Here is a 21947-nt window from a genome sequence, read left to right as displayed (position 1 = left end):
GTATGATGAGTCATTTTTTATTTTCATGCCATCTGACATTCGTTAATATTTAATCATAACCAAATACATTGATTGCCTTACCTTGCCTCCTATTTGTATATGTATACATGCCATGCTTCTGTATATTATTAGTTGATGTGTCTGCCTTTGAAAAAATTACATACCAATCCAAAAAGAGATTTTCTTGTTTTCTTTATTGAAAAACACACACAAGATCTACATAAAAATGCGTAATACACAGGAGAACTGAATCATCATCGCCAAACATGGCAACCATTCCTTAACTGCACTGCAATGAGCTTGTGAATAAAATCAGAATTAGTATGATTGAAACTCTTGGAGCTGCAAGCAGAAGAGAGTACATCAACTTAATCTGTGTGGAATGTGTTGCATATTGTTCATATTTTAATTCTGTGTGCAAGTGGTTTGATAGACCAAAGTTTTGGAATGAAACATTTACTAGTTCACTAAATCAGTCATGTTTTCTTTTTCTATATATGTTCTGGTGACACAACTTGTGCAGGTGACGTTAAGGGCACATCCGGTTGGATCTGTATACTGAGCCAAACTGTGTTACACAAAAAATGTTAGTGTATCTTTACTTCAAACAAAATCAATTGCACACTCAAGTTCTGATTGTTTTAAGTTACAAATTGGTCTAAAAAAAAAAAAAAAAAAAAATAGTGATTATCATCTCACTTCCAAATAAGTGCTTCGGCTTGGTTTAACGATTATCGCCTGTGTTTGAAACACTATGAACCAGTGTTTACATGTCGCTGAACTGTTTATAAACAAAACAAAAGTGCACATAAACATTCTGCTTCTGGCACAAAAATGGTGCCTCTTGTCCCAAATACATGACAGGCCTTTCATTGTTTTGTCATTTGCTTTGGTACATATTTAACAAAGGGGTAAAACAAACGACACATTTGTCAACTTCTCAATTCGGGATTATGTAGCTTATGTAGCTAGTTGCGTTTACACGAGTACTCACGGTTGACAATTGCAACAGTGATTTCTGGAATGTGTCATAGCACCTGAAACTCTAACCTGAACAGGTTAATCCAAAAGTCATCTGTCACGAGCTGTGACATTAATCAGTTGATTCAGTCCATAATAACCTCCCTCTCTGGGGAAAAAATAAACATTTCTGCAGAAGACCGGAATGTCTTTCTGTAGAATAAAGTCATAAACACTGGGGAAAGGCAACATAGTCCAAGCAAGTACATTCCACATGACCTGAGTTACTGTTCGGTGTAGTGTGGGGCAATAAAACAAGGCAATAGGGGAATTGTGTGCTTTGTTATTGGTTATTTGGTCACTGAAAAAGAGCTGATTTGCATTTTGTGTTTAGCTAACCAAGTTTAAATGGTGATCAGACTAGAATTTGTAAGCCTGTCGGGTGGAGCCTGCACTCCAGCAACTGCTGGTTTCACATAGACACTGTGATACGAATACTTTAAAATAATAAACAAATAAAACAGGCTTCAGCCTGTGTCACTCTGATCCAGGTCTTAACAAGTGCAAACATTGTGGTTAATGTGGGGCAATGTGTTCTAACTGTAAGACATCCTGATATGTTTATAATATGAATCGAGCATTTCCCATCCTGTCAAAAAGCTTGTGTATATTTACCTTAGATGTTAGCTTGCTGAACACGGAACAGCTAATAAGCCGGTTAGATAACATGAGTAGAATGAGTTTCTGATACCTCAGAGTTGTTTCTTGTGAAGGTTTTATGATTTTTTCCTTTTCAATTTATCTTGATAAAACTGCAGGCACTACGTAACACAATAATTTGAGCTGTAATTTCTATTTTTTGCGAAAAACAAAGCAAAGCTATTTTTGTTATGGGAGTCGTCACAGTACAGAGGAGAAGGCTAGGTTAGTGATGGGTGAAGGGAAGCTGTGCCCAAGGTCAGCACACACTTAGGTCTGGACGACAATGATCAAACTATCAAGTTTTCTTGATAATACGTCAGAGTTCCCCGACAGCGGGACAAACACTGGGACCGAGCAGATGTGCTTGTGCAGCAGGATGCTGGTACCATTATCCTCCTATGTGTTTGTCGTTTCTAGACCTTGGGCACTCCCTGCTGGCTAACGTTAGGATTAACGGAGTGCAAGGATTTTTTTTTTTTTTTGCTTTTGTTTGTTTTCTCTGTTTTAAAACCAGCCCACCTGACTAGCTTAAGTGTTAGCTGTAGGTGGTTTGGTCATGAATACCTGAGGACTAGCTGGTGAGGAGTACTTGTGCTGAGCCGTCTTTCCCCACATCTGCGTCGGGGCTCGGGCTGTCTGTGCTGTTGTCTGTGTTTATGCCTGTGCTTGTGTCGGTGCTCCAGTCAGCGGAGGCTGGAAAGGTAGCTAGTGGTGCAGTGGGCAGAGTTGGGGTCACCTGAGGCCCTGGGCTGTCGTTGCCATGGAGACCTGGGCTGGCGGAGGAGCAGGACGAGGGAGAGACGGGGGAGAAGAGGGAGGAGCACAGGAGTTTGACCGGGCAGAAGGCAGAGCCCCTGGGAATGAAGTTCACCTTGTTTTTGTCAGGGCACGAGAAAAGAGGGAAGCCTTTTGATTTGCCAGACCTGAAGACAAAACAGTATTTTTGGTTGTTATTTTGTATTTCCATGACCGGTCTGATTAAATGCGAGTTGTTTATCCTACACAGCAGCTTTGGGCTCATCCCTGCCACCCACAATGCAAATAAGCTTGTTAGCTTTGTTGAACTATCGTCTAACAGGATCTCAGAGTCCATGAAATAGTACAGTAAACTCTTATCTATTGTTTTGCTTTTAATGATGCGTACACTTGGCAGGCAGAAGCACAATTGTGCAGTAGCAAAGGATCAACTTTGAGGGTGCATTTAAAAACAAACTGATGGTAAAATACTTACACCATCTCCTCAAACACTTTGACCCTCTCACAGCCCTCTGGAGGTTCCCGTTTGAACATGTAGCTGTTGTTGGGTTTGGGAGAAGTGGCAAAATTGGGAAGAGGAGAACTGCACAAATTGTCTGGAAATAAAATAAAGAATATAACATATTATTATAATACATTGCTTTTGTAGTTTTAATGAGACAAACAGGAAAAGAAAAAGACTTTGGTTATTGACTCTAAGTAGCTGCAATGTGCTTAAAGTAAAGCTGTGTATCATTCTTAACAATTCAATACAAATGCTGATACAATCCAAATTTCTGCACTAAATCGATATCTTTGTCAGTATCTTGCTTTATGGAATATAAATACCCCGTTCTACAAAACCCTTTTTTTATTTAACAAAAGATGTCAAACGTATTTGCAAATGCAAATTACATGCAAATGTTACACACAAGCTGCCAACTTTGCCTAAAGAAAATACAATATTTTGTTCCAGCTTTCATTACCTAACTGAAGAGTGCTGAGCTCAATACTCTGTGATAGCTTTTAGTGTGCATAATGTCATCTATGTGTCAATGTCAACTTTCATTTAGACCATAGACCAATCAGAGTAACTACAATTAGCATTTGAGTATAATAAGTGAAAGTTGCAGCTCTGCAAAGGAATGAAATCAATAAAACTCCTAATTCCTTACTCGACTAATTTAGTATTACATAAAATACAGTTTAAGGATCAAATTGATGCACCACAACTAAAGATATTATCTTTTTTCATTCCATGCGTTCTTCTTTCTTTTTAAAACCTGGCGCCTACATTACCCACAATGCAACTCAACCCCTGACAGCTCAGTCAGAGAATCAGGTGTGTTATGAAAGTAGTTGCTAATGTAGTGTCAAGCAGAGCTGAGGAGAGGGCTACAGCAGTGTGGTAAGCTCATTTCAAATCTGACACACACATTTCTTTTTTCCATTTGCAAAAACTTGACTCAACGCTGACCAACACTTGAGGAAATTTCACATATTTCAAGCAGCTCCCTCTGAAGCTACAAAATTCTTTATACAACCGTTTGCACATATCCACAATTCTTAAGACCTATAAAAATAACTTAATGTGTAAAGTGGTTGAGTTCCCCTTTAACGCAGGGAACACAAGCAGAATCCGTCAAACATGGCCACACCTTTGTCAATGTCCTCTGCAGAACAGGGGCTTCCATCAGGGGAGTGGAGGTGGTCGGAGCTGTAGGGGTGGAGCAACGGACTGGAGTCACCACTTGAAGGGGCTTGTGTGTCTGTGTCACGTGTGTCCCCGCTGTTGCTGTAGTGATGCGGGGGGAAGGGGGCACGGCGGCCATCTACCACATCCATGGCCTGTGAGGTGAGAGGATGGAGGAGGTGGTGAGAAGTCATGTGTTAATGTGCGTGGATCCTAAAATGGTGCTTAGCGTTTGGAGAGAATTTTAACTCATAGGGTCACATTCAATCACCCGTAACAGCCAATGTGTCCTTGAAAAACTCATGTTGAGGCTGAGCAGCTACCTGCTCACTCACTGGATTTTGTCGCTGTGGGTGAAGAGCATCAGCTAAAATGTCCTAAATTTAAAAATGACTGAAACTGAAAGGCCTCTGGTGTGTTTGTCTGTCTGTTTAAAGGGCAATTGGAGAAGCAAACATCACACCAGATGGTAATACTTGACAGTAGATGAACAGTGTGATGTGCAGAGCGTTCTGCTTTGGCACAGCTGATTTAAAAAGGCTTGCTGCACAGCAGGCTGTAAATCTGTAGTGGTGCGTGTGTTTGTTTGCGCTCAAACTCTGTGTGTGTGTGTGTGTGTGTGTGTGTGTGTGTGTGTGTGTGAGCGCCCGCATGCAACTTTCTAGGAGGCTAGCTTTACAGACCTGCCAGGGTTTACTACCCCACATCAGACAAGATTTACGCCTCCCCTCACCCCTAAGCGATTTAATTCAGTGCGAGCAGGGATATATGCTGTCTGACTGAATGGTGCACAATGCTGCAAGGAACTTTACAAGACTGTGCTTTTGCATGCATGTAATACATTTTAAGCACCGGCTGAAAAGCTATTCTTGACCACTGACAGTAGTTACTGCTGTGAACAATTTTTTGGCTGCATCGCAATTACAGTCTGTACGATATGATAGGAATCTGACATTAAACCCAACTGGGACTAAAATTATAAGACTTAAAGGACAAATGTGTCAGGTGAGGTCATCAGATATAGTACAAGCAAACTCAACTTGTACTATGTGATATATATTATTCTCACATGTTTGCAGATCAACAAGCACTTTAAAAATGTTTTAAATAACAACACTTGATCTGTTGCTGGTGTGTGTTCACATCCCTACCTGTATACCGTGCTCCCAGTCCTCTCTGATAAACACATTTTCTAGCTCGTGGTTGATGCCCTCCACACTGCTCGGCACTCTGGATATGAGGGATTTTGGCACAGGGATTGCCGACAAGGCTGATGAAGTTCCCTTGTACTGGAAAGGCAGACAAAAAGTAAGTAAAAAATTACGTACACAACAAAATAATATATATACTCAAAAATGACCCCACCCTCACAGCACATTAAAAGACAATCAGGTCAATTGTGCAATTACATACACAATGCTGCAGATGTCTTAGACTCTGTGACAAGTAGATCTGTTTGTGGTATTGAATTGTCGCTGATCCAGTTTCATGAGATATTTAATGGGTGGAGGCGTTCAGTTTAAATACATGTTACTGAAGTGGGATTAAATGTCAGAGGAACAAAAACACATTCATGATTGTGATCTACTGCAGGCTGGTATAGGACATATCCTCGTTTGTGTTAATTTTCCCACAGTGGTTGGTGTGTTCTGTTACTGGGCATCTGTTAATGAATGAACTGCACAGGAGAGAACAAGGCATGTCCAGACACATTCTCTCTCTCTTCTCCTCTTTTGAGACAGCTGGTCAGAACCGGGACTCATTAACTAGATCTCCTCAGTCAAATGCCGTGCAACATACAACATCATACATTTTCATGACCTGCACACAAACCTAAAAAGAACATGCTACAATAAACTTACAGGCACATTCACTGTGTGATGTAGATTGCCACCTTGCTTAACCCTGGTAAATTCACATTCAGTTTTCTTATCTTTAACAGCAGTGATATGGCTTGGTCACCGTCTGTTTCATTTGTATGTTTTTTGCTCGGCTGCTAAGCTACCTTATCATATCATCGCTGTCAGGGTAAAATCTTGCATCACCAAAGTCAGAGTTAGTTAATGTTTTCACCTGAAAATAGCAAGCATTGACTCAGTTTGGCAAAGCATGAATAACTCACCTGTGGTTGGCATGCAATGCCATGCTGTGCCTGTTGCGACAGCTGCAGCGAGCTCTGCTCCCTGTCTTTACTCTGCCGGCTGACCTGTTTGCTGCGCTGCAGCTGCAGTCTCAGTTTAGCAATCTGCTGGAAGAAAAATAACATTACTTCAACAAATGACAGATCACAATTAAGTCATGAAGGAATTATTTCTGTAAACGTGAATTTCAAGTTTTCCCATGAGTGAAATTAATGAAGCAAGACGTGGATGAGCAAATCTTTTCGCATGTAGGGCTGCAGCTAACCCTTATTTTCATAAACATTTAATGTGCAAATTGTCTGGTGTATGCTGTGGCTCCGTAGGCAGAACCGGTTGTCCACTGATCGGAAGGTTGCGGTTTGCTTGCTGGATCCACCAGCTGCACGTCTTTGCACAAGATACTGGACCCCAACTGCTCCTGATGGCTGTTCCATCGCTGTGCAAGTGGATGTGAGAGCATAGAAATACTGTGGGGCACTTTGGTTAGGTGTACCGCTCCTGATGAGCAGGTCGGCACCTGGTAGCATGTGTACAATTGGGCGGATGTGACACGTGTTGTAAAGCACTTTGAGTAGTCAGTGGACTGAAAAAGCACTATATAAAAGTTAATTTTCTAATATATGAAACGTCGAAAAACTGTAACAAAATGGCTGTCACATTTTTATAAAGCCTCAAGTGTCTTCAGGCATGTTCTGATTCTGCCGATCTAAGAGTCAATTTAAGTTGCTGTTAGTGTTTTCATTTTAGCTAACTTCCTGTACGTTTGCGGTTAGCAATCTCCTCCCTCCTCACTACGTCACCACACTTGTACATCTCCTTTCTCTTTTTGTCTCTTTCATGCATTATTTTAGTCACCCGGAGGGCTGGAATTGGTAGCTTTTCCCTGTTCCACCATTGCCTATGTTGGTACCAGAATAAAGTTGGCAGGGATACCAGAAAATGTCTTTTCTCTTTCACTGCATGAGCAGGGGGAGGAGAGACATGGGTTACTGACCACACACATAGAATATAGAGCTTTTAACACTTATCTTAATAAGACAGTTACAGCAGCTTTAATCAACTAATCGTTGCAGCTCTTCTCCAATTTATTTAACTCTTGGCCTAGAAATAAACTTACATGAAAAGAAATTGACTGATCTCTAATGTTCAGAGTATGGTTGAATATTTTTATTGATGAACTGTTCCTGACAACCTACATTAATCAGATTATTGAGCTCTTGACCAAATTAATATTTTTTGGTAGCTGGGATGCTTTCCTCTCTCATGTGACCCACAACATCTATATGGCACTTTTTACAGAAATATGTACAACTGTGTGCACCATGCATATTGACCTAACGTGAATATTGTTGCAGGCTAGTATTTTGCTGTCATGTATGTCTGGTGATGAAACATGTTAGGTCAATGGGTGTTTCTGCTTCTGGCCCAGTATCAGCCTAAAAACAGGATACCCTTTGTCAGCCAAACAGACTCAGTTGTACTATGCAGACTAAGGTGTGGTCCTCAACGCTGATCTTGTAATCCTGGCAACACAGTCAACAAAAGAGCCTGCTTTTTTCATGGATGTCCTCCCACACAGTTAATCGCAGAGGTTAAGAGAGCTAGAATGTGGTTCACTTCATTCAATGAGTGACCAGAGCACTCGATAATGACAAGTCCAGGCGATCCCGATGTAATCTCAGAGGATTGGAAAGACAAGTTTTCCTGACTGTGCTAAGCTATTGACTGTTCAGGCCAAGGCCAGGGCCTCGTCTGTAGGAAGTTCAACACCACATTTTTCTAGCAGGCCTAGTTATAGTGTTTGGCTACATTTTCACTTGAATGTGATTTATGAGAACTCATTCTAGCACTCAGATTTTATGAGATCAAACTGCTCTGAGTACATAGCTGGGAAATTTTGTGCATCTCCTGTGGCTGTTTTTATTAAAATGTGTCTCTTCCTGTCTCCTCTTTACAGCTGTTGTATTGCTTAAGTGCAATGTTGCAACTCACTACTCATATTGTTACTCACAATAAGAGCCATCAACACATTTCTTGTCTTGACAATTCAATAGTCAAACGAGTTAAATCCAAATCTTCTACACTTAATTGTGCCTAGCAGGATCAGACAAGTGCAACCATAACCAGGCCAGGTAACACCAAAAACCAAGTGAATACATAGTCTGTTCTGTCCAAAACACATTACCTACTACACGTGTATTATGAAGTTACCTTATTATCAACTTGAATAACACCAGCTTTGGTATTTCAGTCATAAAGTTAAGTTATTTATGGAATGTAGTTTTGCATGCTTGTCTTTACGTGTGGTAAAAATAGATTCTTGAAAGTGTACTTGTGAGTTTGTAAAAGGCTTCCGAGTTGTAGTTTCTTCTGGCCAACACTTAAAAAAAAAAAACAAAAAAAAAACCCAAGACATCTGCGTGTCATTAATGTTTTGGAACTAAATACTGATTGCATACCTATTCTAGAGCCAAAATAAGAAAATATATGAATGTACATCTTCAAGTTTTTAGTATCATTATTCAATGTTCCTAACCTTAAGAGGGAACAATATGGTTGCTTCAACCTTCAGGTTCCAGCACTGTCTCTCAAAAATAACAGGCCATAATGAGATGCAACAGTGCAGTTGTGAGGGAAACAAGAGGGGAGAAAGAGGTTAAATTTAGACTGTGGTCTGGAGAGTTGGAGACCTAATAGCTCCATGTGGTCGGCTGGTTGGCCACCGAGGCCAGCAGATAGACAGGAGTGGAAACCAACGTTAAGGAGGATAATATTTAGGCTGACCTCAGACCCTGACAAATAAAACACATTTTGAGTAAATCGAATGAACCTCAAATATGACATAAACATCTCTTTGAACAGGCTGTGTGAATGTTTTAAACCAGTCAGACAGACTGCTGACACTAATCCCTGTGTTAATCCACTGTCTGTAGTGTTTGTCAGAAGCAGCTGTGACTTTGGTGAACCACAGCTAAGACAGGTGAATCTACCTCTTTGAGGTGGTCTGCGCTGCCCCAGGAGGCTGACCGCTGGTGAGGACTTCCCTGTTCTGCTCCCTCATCAATCCAGAGACCTGGAGTCTGAAACACAGAAATACATGCTGACACATAACCACATGTTATACAACTCAACACATACAACTCATGCTCTTGATTCATGCTCCAAATGTATTGTTCAACACTGCTGCCACACAGAGATGAGAATGATGAACAAAAGAGTGCAAAAGAACATAAACAGAAGTTTTCATTGTGTGTCGATGCAAAAGTATCTAAAGAGAACACATTACATCACCCTTAAAGCCTTAGATTAACTAACCTGCAGTTTGAGATTTGTTTACGTGGCAGGGTGGCCTAATGTTTACAGAGATCAGATAACTGAAAGGCCACAGATGTGGTGTGTGGTGAATGTATGCCCACAAAGAGTCGCCTGTCTTGTGATATGTCATGCATTTGTTTTACATTGACACATTTTTTGCACATAAAAAAATCAGTTATTATAAATGATATGATATATATACACACACAAAAACATACGTGTATATATAAACAGACACACTTTTAACGACACACACAACCCTGTTTGTAAAAAAGGTCGGGATGCTGTGTGATTATTTGCTGATCCTTTTTTGACAGATACTCAAATCAAAACAGCACAAAGATGTTTTACCTCATCAACTCTTTTTGAAAATACATACTTATATAATATATACTTATTCTGAATTTGATGCCAGTAACATATTTCAAATAAGTTGGGACTGGGGCAACAAAAGTTTGTGAAAGTTGTGGGACGCTCCAAAAAAGTTTACAGGCAAGGATGGGGTGAGGTACTTAAAATATACTGTACATGAATTTAAAGCAAACAACAGTTTGAGCAGGAGAAGTACAAAGCTAAAAGCTTATATGAAAACTACTCCTAAACACTCAGTGTGATGTCACTCAGGATGTGAGTATTAACTGAATACCTAAAATGTTAAATGTTTGAATAAGCAGTTGAGAAAGATGTGGGTAAAAGCAGTAATGAGTGCAGTGTGCTCAAGAGCAAAAAAATCTGGAATCAATGAAAATGAAGGAAACGGTCATGAGATACTATCCCCGAGGAAAGAACTACATTCAACAGGAAAACAAAAGTCATAGCATACTTGATTGCTTCCATCAGTAAGAAAGGTTAAGACAAATACATTTGTGTCAGGGCTTAAAACTCATTTTTTGACTGAAGTCTAAACCAGCGAGTACAGTTCAAAATCCACCAGCTCTTCAAAAGCCAAACATTGTTCCAGGAAATAATTACAGGGCCACCAAATAATAAATGGTTACCTGCCAAAAAGACTTCCTTGTCAGCCACAGGTGACATTTACAAGGACTACTAGCAGATGGTGTTGGCTAAGTTTCCACCTTTTCACCTTCAATAGTTTCCATTAGTCTACAAATACGTATTACATTTTAGCCTATATATTCTTCTGTGATTTGGCAAAATGTGTACAGCAAAATCTAGACTGATACCAGGTCAACGAGTCTACAGGGAAATTTTGTGTTTTTAGTACACCCATGAGAAAACATCTAATATACTAAACATTCCCTACCAGAGAGCACAGAGGCAGTTCTGTCTCACTGAACATGTCTTTTAGACCTCTATTGCATAAACAAGGAAACGGTTAAGTTATGTAAATATATGCAAAAACAGAAACAGACTGAGGATGTTTCATAGGGTTGTCTGAAACCACATACTTCCCCCTGATTATGCATATCAACAGTGCCTCTGGTCCTCAAACAAATCCTCTAACATCTGACGTTTCATGGTCAGCACAGTGGTACGAAACATCTGAAATGTCAGTGTCTTCACACTGCCTCATGTCTGACCCCACACTAACAGAAAAACCTCTATGGCTCTCCAACTAACGCACAAGCCTTGCCCTATGATATGGAATATCACACTGTGAATAATGAGGAACACCCGTGAAGCCGTTTGCGCTGGATCGCTGGCACTGGTTTCCCCCAGAAAAGGACAGCGAATTAAATGGGTGCTTGTGCTCTCATAAAAGGGACCACTGTGCTTTGCCACGCTGGATGGCAGATGTGTAGCTAGCCTTTAGCATTAACATTTTGTGCATGGCCTGTGCTGTTTGATGCATCTGCCAAACATTGAGGGACTTGATGCTGCAGCCTAATCTGTTCATACAGACTGCAGATTGCTGTAAAAGGGCAGAGAAGCATTCTGGAGTTGTGGATTTGAAGAAAAACTAAGTTCTCACAGATGTTCTATGACGTCAAGAAGGGAATGCTACTAATGCCGCTCCTTGTAACTCAATGAAATGTGAAACGTTTATTTGGCAGTAAGTGATCTGTATAGAATTTCACAGGGTGCGCAATACTGGTTAAAATCAAATGCGCAATTATTTTTCTTGAGATAAAAAGAACAAAATGGAGGGCTTTAAGGTAGGGCTCATTGTCACTTTGACACAACAAAGTGGTGTGATTGGACACATTTTAATTCAATACTATTCAGTTTACAAGTAATATTTTTATCATTCTTATTTTCATGAGCTCTAAATTAGAGCCCAATCAATACTGATTTTTGGGGTGGATGCCAATGGGGGAAAAATCTTTTATTATACGATTTATGATTACCAAGCATCTTTTTCTGCATTATAGATTGCAAAAACATTTTCATATCGGTACATATCGGTCAACATATATGCAGATACTGATAAATCTGTGATAGACTAATATTGGTTGATTTCCACTGGACTCCACTTTAAATCAATTTGAATGAATGTGTACTTAGGTTATGACAGCAACTCCAGTACACAAAAAAGGAATAGTTCAACAGTTAAGATGAGAATTTAGCATGCAGCTAGTACCATTGTTGTGCGTTTTAGTCAGGATTTTAACAAATATCAGCCTGTGGGTTTATGTCTTAGAATAAAAATGAACTTTCTACATTAATCCTTTTGTTTAAAAGACTCTCAAGAAAGATAATTACTTTAAAAAGGTGTCAACAGACATGTTGGATATCTTGGTTGTAATTAAATGCCAAATTTTTCCCCAGGTATCCATTGTAAGACATGACAGTTAAAAAATACCGCAGGCCATCTCTGTTCCTCCCAAACAAATTGTCAGTTAACCAGAGCACCCACCTTTATTTACCCCAGAGGCCCTTTTATCATGCTAGCTCTTGAGCTTCCGGCCCAAGTTGTGTGCTTTGTAGACATGTGTGCCAGGTGTTGTGCCTGATAATGTACTACTGTGAAGATAAACTCTTGTTACCGTGGCCTGCAGCTTGCTTCCCATTATGATTCCCACCCAAAGGGTTACATACAGGCAACATCCTCAAGAATCCAGCTCTGTTCCAAAGCAGGAAATAATGACTGGGCTTCAATAGAACTGCAGTGGAATTTGTGCTGGTTTGTTTAGATTGCATGCTGAGACATGCGAGCAGAGTGCCACTGCTATCATTTGGTGGGGTTTAGCGATGAGAAGAACGTGCATTCTGATTTGGTGAGTTGACTTTGTGTATCTGTTGTCTCATGCATGTCTGATACTCAATGAGCATTCCAGAAAATGGATGTCTAAGATGTGAGTTTAGATTCAGCTTCATATTACAGGCTCATAATGAGACAGTTAGATCCACAATGACATGAAAAACAGATGCTAGTTTGTTTAGTTTGTCTTTCCTTTATGTTTTTTTCAGATTACAAACACACACTGCTGATTAGTTCTTTCTTCTCACCCAGGAGCAAAATGTACATGCATGTCGGTGGTCAGCTGGTCATCGGGCTGTTTTTCTTTATGTTGTGCTCAAGTGCAACTTTTAACAGAAGACGTGAGGCAACGCACACTGTTTGATCAGTCTGCCTTTGTCGGTGCTGTTTCTTTGAGGTCGGCTTGGTGTGTCAGGGCCCTAATCTTCATACAGACATTCTCTGTGTTCTGTAACCACGGGGCCTAGGGCATACAGACCTATCCCGGAACAGTGATTAGCATATGTATGGGCCCTCTGCTCCTCAACTCCCACACAAAAGGCAGGCGGGCCGTGCAGCCACGAGGGCCAGGTGGTAAGCAGTGGGATTTCTCCTCGCCTCAGCCGTAGCCTGAGGGACAGGTGCAAACAACTTCACCTCCATGCAAGACTACATTACAGCTCAAAGGAGAGGCCGTCTTGAACTTGTGCAGTGCACAACAAAAGAGGCCAGGGATCTTTTGTCTGCTGCTTTCTGCTGTTGTTGTCTTACAAAAAGAGCTGGGCCTAGGCATAGTGTGTTAACAGGAAGTGGTCTCTGACTATCCTTAGGGGAGTTTGTGCATTTAATTGTTCAAGGACTGTCAAGTGTGTCACACTCTCCCACAACATTACAACATAGCCAAATGTTTTCCATCTCAATTTTCCACAGCTTTGACAGACATAAATCTCAACTTGATTTAAATTTTGGCCCTGAATCCCTTTTTTCGCCAATAATGTCTGGGAAAACATAGTCGAGGCACAGGCGAATATCACAATGTAGGTCTGCCAGATCACCATGTATACGTGCCCAGACGTTGCTGTGCAATGACATTCTTCAAGACCTGATAATTATCAAATTGATTTTCCATACTTGTCCAGTCTTTCCAGTGCTGCACAGGAACCCTGTAATTAGAGGTGTTTACTCTACATACAGCCACTTGCAAGAGATCTCTCAAGGCCCTCTCACCACTTCCCCGGCCTACACACAAAGAAATGCGAGGCAAATGAGGGGTTAAAGGGACGAAGCCCATGTAAATGAGGCTTGGCGGTCTTTATTCAGACACATGAAAGGCTTCTGTTAGCAAAGAGGGAGCAGCCCTTGTCATGATCATACATAGTCAATATTCTTTCTTTAACCCCCAACCCAAACTCCCTCCCCCCAAAAATTAAGCTCTTAGAGAAAAAACTGCATTTAGCCATCAGTCACATGGCAAGATTACGGGCGATCATGTGTGGGCTGCTATCCAGGAATACTGTGGTCAGGCTCAATGAGAAATCCATACGTAGGTCTTATGAAGTGTTATAAAAGGTATTAAAATTTCAGAATAATTTCAGTAAAGTCTATAAGGCCTTAATTAGCACCAGACTTCACCACCAGCCACCAGTTTACTGTAACAAAATCTTTGGCCACAGCTTGTAGATTTGTCTCCTTCACCAACAGTTATGACAGAAACCCACAATTATTTCCAAGTCCTAATTACCATAATTTGCTTGGAGAAAGGTGAAAATGAGTGTTGAATTTGGGGATTTACCAGACATTCTGGCCTAAGTGTTGGCCAAATGGCTTTAATATAATATTACGATATTTTAATGGTATTTCTTAAAGCTGTTCCAGCTCATGATCATTACAAAACTTCAGTCTGAACTTTCCTTCACAGTGAGGTTTGTTCTCACACATCCCTCCCTGGGCATGAATGACTAAGCCATCTGACTCTTCTTTGATCATAAAATTGTACACCTGCTTTATGGTAATTAATCAGAGACGCAATAATTTTGGCAATCATTCATTTTCACTTGCTGAGCTGAATCAGACAGTTCATATAACATTCTCATCTCATCTCAACATCAATTTGGTTACGAGAAGACAACGTGGCCCCTTGTTTGATGTGTGATATTGTGCACCTCTTGTTTTTGTCTCTGAGTTTTGTAGTTTCTTTTTTATGTGGATGCGACAGTCATGGCGAATGCACCCTGACCATTTGACTACCAGCGAACCCCCATGTCTCTAAAGATTAGTGTTATCAAGCCATGTACACACCACCGAAGTTGTTCCATTTTTGCAACCAACCACTACCAACCACTTTTGCCACGTGTTGCTGCTGGAAATAATCATGATGTACATGTAAATGTCTAATGTTGCAATATTGTTAAAATTTTTAAAAATCACATAATAATTTATACCAGAATAAAGTTGTAAAGAGTCATTTTGGGCACCCCTGGTTGTGAAAGTAAAAGTCTCATAAAATTTTTCCACAGACAATTGTTACATGACTCACAGCTGGAGCATTTCTTCGGCTTGGATTGGCATGCAACTCTCCCAGTTAACTCATCAGTAGATAAGATCAACAATTCATTTGGAAACAACTGCATTGGAAAACACCTGCGTCACTGATAAAAAAAAAATGTTTTAAAAAGTCGAAGTACATGATGATGTGTACATAAAAATATCAGAAGAGAAGTTAATTATGACTCCCGACTTTAATTTTGGCATTTTGGGACCTGCACCACTAATGGGATATAAAAGCTAAATAATATGGTGTTGAGAAAACTGGCAACAGAATCTGGAGCTTTGGACTTTTTAATTTTAGATTCTGGGTTAATTTTGGTCAGTTTCAGCAACTGTGTTTTGTTCACAAATTCAATGACAAAGCATTTTGAATTTGCTAACACTTCTTCCCCATGACAATGGTGGCCAAGGCTCATTGGTATTATAGCATTTAGATTATAGCCCAACCAGTATATTGGTAAGCAGATACTGGCATATCACAATTATGATGGTATTGGTGTACATGTTGTCCAATATAAACAGTTATGAAAACTTGTTTTTTGGAGATTATTATGCAGAGAAAGATGCTTATGTAATTTTACATTTTACAATAAAGTTTATTGTTAAATCTATAAAATATACTGCCTCTGTTACATGTCTTTGTCAAAAGTGTTTGAAAACCACATTTGAGGGATCATTACAAAAAACCTATCCACCACCACAAAATGGCAGACAAAACATTTCTCTGAAACAAGGCTAAAATAATTAAAGTTGGAGGTCATAGTAAGTCATTCAGTATCAGGTGAGTCCCGTGATTCTATGTTGAGTAACAGCGAAGATCCAGTTTAAAAGAATTTCAAATTGGGAATCCAGAATGGAGAAAAAACAGGAACAATGATAAGGCCCATCTTTATTTAGGCCTACAGCCAAGACAGTGTTTTTATAATGAATGGTTTGTACCTGTGTGGCTTTGTCTTTCATACACGACGGGTAGGGTCCATGGGAGTCCCGTGGCCACTGGCCGGTGAGGTATGGCCCTGTGATGGCATCCAGGGAAGATGTCCGCCGGATGGCACTGGAACTACGAACCTGTAACTTGGACCTCTCTGCTGTGGGAAAGAACAAAGAAATAAGATGAAGCATGCACACAAACACACACTCATGCAGGCACAAACACCAAGTGAGCATTATTACCCAACACGCCGAGAAATCTCAACATTCGTCGTGCCAACTTTCCCGATTGTGTCAATAAGACTAAGTTCAGCCTAGGGAATAAAAATGTCACTGTGTAATAAATCTCTCAGTGCAAATGTGCAGGCAAGGACCGGGGGCATTATTTAATGTGGCACACTGATTCCTAATGGTTTAAATATTTCACCTGAAATGAAAAGAAATGCATAATCAAAGGCTTTAACTGTCATAATAAGTTGGTCTTCATGACTTGGTTTATTTAACTATGTGCTGTTGCAAGATCATATAGTTAGATCTTCACATGACAAGAATCACAGAATGAATTCTTACTCGAGTCAATGGTGGAAACAAGTTAGAAAATCTACCAAAACAAAACATTATAAATCAATACTTTGCCCTCACCTATGTTAACTACTGCAATTAACAGTGGTTTACTGAGACGAGACCTTGCCCTGCAATCTCTCCTTGTTTTCAAAGTGTGGACAATTTTTCTAATCTCGTAAGAATTAGTTCAGGGCAAACAGCAGGTTTGAGAGCTGAGGCCTGAAGCAAACGTAAATGGCTGAGCAGGAGTATCTGATGTTATGAAAGCAGTCTGCTGTGAGCCAGAGCAGTTAAGCACACACCACCCACATAAGAACTCATAAACAACCACAACACAATGCACATCAATACTGCCTGCATCCACTCAACATTCCTGCAGTGACACGCAGTAAAAAAAAAAGAAAAGAGAAAAACAAAACAAGCAAACACAAAGACATTAGCTTGAGAACAGCATGAGACTGCAGTAAGAACTGGATTAAATGTATTAGCCTCAATTACACTTGTGTGATTACTACAAGTAAATTAAAGCTTCTTCATTTCCCTTTTCCGAGACAGAATAAAAAGTAACAGCATAATGATCAGGAAACATGCTCATTTACTCCATTCCTTGTCCGAGCAGGCTGCAGCAGAGGCCTTTCCAACATGATCACACAGACTAAACTATCTACATGAGGCACCCCTCTCCTAGCAGAACTACACAGCCATTCATTGTTGTTCTTTGTCCATAGAATACATAGGCCTACCCACCCAAAGGTATTGCCTAAGTAAGCTTACTGGGCTACAGTAAAATTCCCTGAAGCATTGTAGACAAAGGAAGCAGGCTAAATTTCCATCAATATTGATATAGGCCAAGCCAGTGCTCTCAGAACTGGGATTGTGGTTATTTTCCATCGTCTCCCTACTTGCCAGACTAGAATAATCTCCTGATGAGAAAAAAGAAACAGTGTGAAAGAAGCCAAGACATCAAAGCAGTCCATCTGCTGATTTCAGGGATGAGTGAGAGGTGTATGTCATATTAAAAGGAATATTTTCAGGTTGAATTTTAATAAGAACTTTCCGTCACTGGGCGTTCGGCATGCGGCAAAAAAGTCTCTGCATTTCCAGGGATAAATGGGTGGTTTATTAACTGTAGAGCAGAGGCAAATGTGAAAACAAACATGTGGTCCAAATCAGTAAACCATAGCAGCATGGTTTCCTGTAGGTTTTCACAAGGCTGCATGACACAGGTTGAAAGGAAAATCACGATAATTTGGTTAGAACAAAGTCACTTTAAGGTTTCATTTACTCGAGAAAGGCTAGAGTAAATTAAACCTGGTAGGGCTTATATATAACTCTGACATACATTTACTGTACACGGCCTTGGACACATTTAGTTCAATTCAACCTGTTACTGCTAAGACTTGCTACACAGTGAATATTGAGAGCATGTAATTGCCTACTCTCTGTGCATGCTTGGTCATTCTTAAGAGGTGCAAGGAGAAAATTAAACAATGAATAAGAAATTACTTAATAATACTTATTTGCCAAACTTGTATTAATCACTATGATAAAATAAACTGCTGATACAACTAATGCGATTACAGATTCTGTGAAATACTTATGATACTGCTCGTTTATATACATTTTATTAGGGCTGGGAAAAATATTGATTTTATATTGTCACTAGTCGGCTAACTTTGTTTCAAGCTTCTGAGGCTGAACACAGGTAAGTTACGGACATGTGGTGCAGAGATGAAGCTACTTTTAAATGTATGTATGTCGGCAATGACTGGAGGAAGGTTTCTAAGGCCATATCGCCCAGCCCTATACTACATTATATACATAAAGCACATCATCACTTCATGTTTTGAATCAAACACTTGATTATACAGTTATGGTGAATCTGTTTAACCACTTGACCACCCTGCAGTTCATAGTCCAATAAAGTTCTACGTTAGCTGCTCAAGTTAAAAGTGTGTTCATTGCGAGCAGTAATTTCAGCAGTGTCTGTCTTCCATACTATATAAATGATGAATGATGAAATTAATCTTGGCTGTAATCTTTTACGGTTATGAGTTTCAGCATCTGTCCCTCAGCGGGTCAGGAAATGGCTTGTTAGCATTATTAGCATCACTCAATGAGTCCAGTGGGTACCTCCCACAGCAAGCTATCTTGGACTAGTTTGAGTGTATCCCAATGGATGAGAAAGGTGCTAACGATTCAAACTCTCATAACTGTGAAGTGAAGAATGAGCAGAAGTTAACGTCAAAGTTCAACGCGGTCAGTTATGTGCAGGCTGATAAAACTACAGCAAACGCAGCACAGTTCCACCAGAGTCGACCGATTTGGACAACATACTCATTTTCACATTCAGTCCTACTCTGCAGTTTGAATGGGTGACAATGAAGCAGGGCTGTTTCAGCACAGCTGGCACTTTGACAGGGAGTGGGACATTCATTGTTGGGACAGTGTGGTAAGAGAATGATGTCATGCTGGTGAACCTAAAAGGTCATGATGTGGAATATAATTGTCTTCACTATGTCCTTCATCATCAGACCATGATCTGAACACCAGTGCAGTCTATTACCAGTGCAACCATGCCTGGCACTCACATTGATGGTACTGTACGGCACTTTGGACTGAATTCCCCACCAAATGGCAAGTATTATGTCTGTGAGTGGGTTCAAAGTACAACAATGAATGAGAAATTACAAAGTGTAAAGCCTACTGCTTCAGTCAGGCTGTGCTGCTGTGATGAAAGATGAAGATGACTGAATCTTGCTCGCATTGCGTTACTTGTTTGTTTCTTGATAGGTGCAGGTCAGTTTGCATTTTTTGACTGCTAGAAGTCACCACCCCCGTACTGATATGATCGCAGTCGTCATCTGAGGCCTCTTATGCATGTTTGGGCTGTGAGGTCACAGCGATGAAGGTGGGTCAGGTCTCCATCATCACTACTGACATGGGACACTAGCCTGGGTTAGAGGTCGTCTCTTTCAGAGGACTGAGGTATGCGTGGCATGCCACTGGGGTGGGAAATCAACACCAAGCGTTAGCCAAACACGGGCGAAATTAGTCGTGCCTGGCAAGTCTGCCTACTCAGTTGTTGTGGAAGAGACTTCGTTTCCTGCCTTGCATGGTACACTGGTCAAGGTTGGAGGTCATCATTCAAAGAACTGAGGAATGTGAAGCACGTCACAAACATCAAATTCCACATACACACACACACACAACTCCACAATAACTACCATGCTGCACTGAGACAAGAGGGCTGCCATTTTGGTTAAAGGTAAGAGGGGGAGGCTATCAATCGTGACTAATGAAGGTAGCATTGCTCCCCTTAAGCTTAAGAACACAACACTATTGTGGTGAGATTACCAGGTGCTTTTCATGTGAACTGATGCAGAGTCAAAAAAAAAAACAGTGAGGTTGAAAGATTGAGTCTCTTTCTGTCTCCAGATACTGGAAAAGCAAGCTGTATTCAGACACTTCCATAGAACAATGTGTCTCAAACACTCGCCAGATAGTGTGTGGTTATGTGTGAGTGTTTTGTACATAAAAACACAGGGTATACAGACCAAAAAAGCTAAGCTAAAAACGCAGCTCTGGCCTAGGAAAGGGTACTGCTACCAGTCTGAAAAAGCAGCCACAGTGTCGATATTTGGCAGGAGAGGCTGTCACATAAATAAGATTTAGTGGGAAATACGGATTTAGGTCTGCCTGGACTTTCATGTCCAGCCTCGATTTGTCTCCAGATCTCTTCCAAGGAGCAGCTGAGCTTGACATAAAACGACACAGCACTTGCCTCTGTTAGCCATTGTTAAGCAACATGGTGAGGTGTAGCATATGTTCAGCATATGCAGAGTTCTCTGTGCTGCGTGTATGAAGTCAGCGAGGTCAGAATAGGCAACACCTGACCATTCGCTTAGCACTGCTTCTACTGGGACTGACGTGGCCCCATTTACAACTGAAAGCATGTCTTTCTGCCAATTCTCTCCTCCCCCTCTCTCCTGTCAAAAGTCCATAGGAAATAAGAGCCAACAGTGCACTCTATTCTCTTTACGAGTGCCTAATTGTGTAAGTAGACAATCGGTTAAACAGTTAATGAATCAACCCTCTTTAAATCAAGTGCCACCCTTTATCCAGATTCAGACTACCCCCCTTAAAAAATAATGTTTGACCCATTTTTCACATTCACATATCACATTTTTTAAAGTAGCTGCATCACTGTATGCCAGTTAAAAGTTACCATGACAAGTTTGAGTGGACTACAGCACGTGGTGACATGGCATTTTTTGGGTTTATATAAAGGCAAAACAGATCAAAATAAGTGTTTTTTTTTACCTCTGGAAACTGGAGAGTCTGAGGGGCAGGAGGAATCCTTATTTTCGGGGGACAGTCTTTGCTTGGCACTTCCCGAACTGAGCGTCGGGCTGGAGGGGGGGCTCGAGCCCCGGCTGTTCGTGGCTCCCCCGTAGAGGGTCTGCGCCCTCGTCGGGCTGCTCTGACCCCCGCGCAGGAGCTGGTAGGGCACGGTGGCACGGATGGGGTGCAGACGGCAGCTGTTGTTGAACGAGCCGGGGGATCCCGCATTGCTGCGTCTCACCCTCGGCTGCTGAAGCGAGTTGCTGGGAGCTGACATCCTCCGAAACTGGCTGTAATTCCTATCGCAGTAAGAAAGACTGTACTGCCAAAGCTGCTGCTGCTTCACTAGAGGAGGAGGAGGCGGTGGTGGTGGTGGGGGGGGGGACGGTAAGATAAACATTAGCCTGTTAGCAAAGAAAAAACGTTAGCTTCCTTTTTAACATTTTTAACTCATGCGCTCGAGGGGGGGGGAGAAAAAAAAGCTTCGACACGCATTATTTCGTGATAACTTACCTGTAAGATACTAACACATGCCGACGTAAGCTGTAGCCATCACACAAGTAACTTTAAAAGTTGTTTTTGATACTTCTTGAAAGGTTTAATTCGTGTTTTCCAGCCCTCGCTCCGTCTTGCCCATCATGTCCACTCACTCTAAATGACAGTTGTTCCGACCAGACTACTGGCTGAGGCGCGTGGGCGGGCTACGCTGCTCGCTTCCGGGCTTCTGATTGGTCGGTCGCGTTTTACAGTAACGACGCTGATTGGTGCGAGTTGGTCTATGGATCGTACTTTCATCCAATCAGGTTACACTTGTCTTATTAGTATGAGTAAAGTTTTTTTAAAATTAAAGACACATCCTAAAAACACAGTTCAG

The 21947-nt window shown here is 41.0% G+C and overlaps 1 protein-coding gene across 5 annotated transcripts; it reads right to left on the bottom strand.

Annotated features, from left to right (window-relative positions):
• Positions 1 to 175: 175 nt before the first annotated feature.
• On the bottom strand, positions 176 to 21731 carry glcci1b (glucocorticoid induced 1b). Of its 5 annotated transcripts, none has more exons than XM_073484812.1 (9): positions 21587 to 21726; positions 21053 to 21418; positions 16175 to 16323; positions 9222 to 9311; positions 6213 to 6338; positions 5242 to 5379; positions 4056 to 4245; positions 2894 to 3014; positions 176 to 2585 (listed from the first exon to the last, which is right to left on the bottom strand). In XM_073484812.1, exons 2-9 carry the CDS (start codon positions 21348 to 21350, stop codon positions 2234 to 2236), a joined length of 1464 nt encoding a protein of 487 aa, XP_073340913.1. In that variant the 5' UTR covers positions 21351 to 21418; positions 21587 to 21726; the 3' UTR covers positions 176 to 2233. The 5 variants fall into 5 exon arrangements, with proteins under 5 accessions (XP_073340913.1, XP_073340911.1, XP_073340914.1 ...); XM_073484810.1 differs by having other exon boundaries at positions 21053 to 21477; positions 21587 to 21668; XM_073484813.1 differs by having other exon boundaries at positions 21053 to 21372; positions 21587 to 21667.
• Between the last annotated feature and the right edge of the window lie 216 nt (positions 21732 to 21947).

This window comes from Pagrus major, chromosome 17 (genome assembly GCF_040436345.1).
Source record: "Pagrus major chromosome 17, Pma_NU_1.0".
NCBI classification, from domain to species: domain Eukaryota; kingdom Metazoa; phylum Chordata; class Actinopteri; order Spariformes; family Sparidae; genus Pagrus; species Pagrus major.
This window is presented reverse-complemented; position numbering and strand designations above follow the sequence as displayed.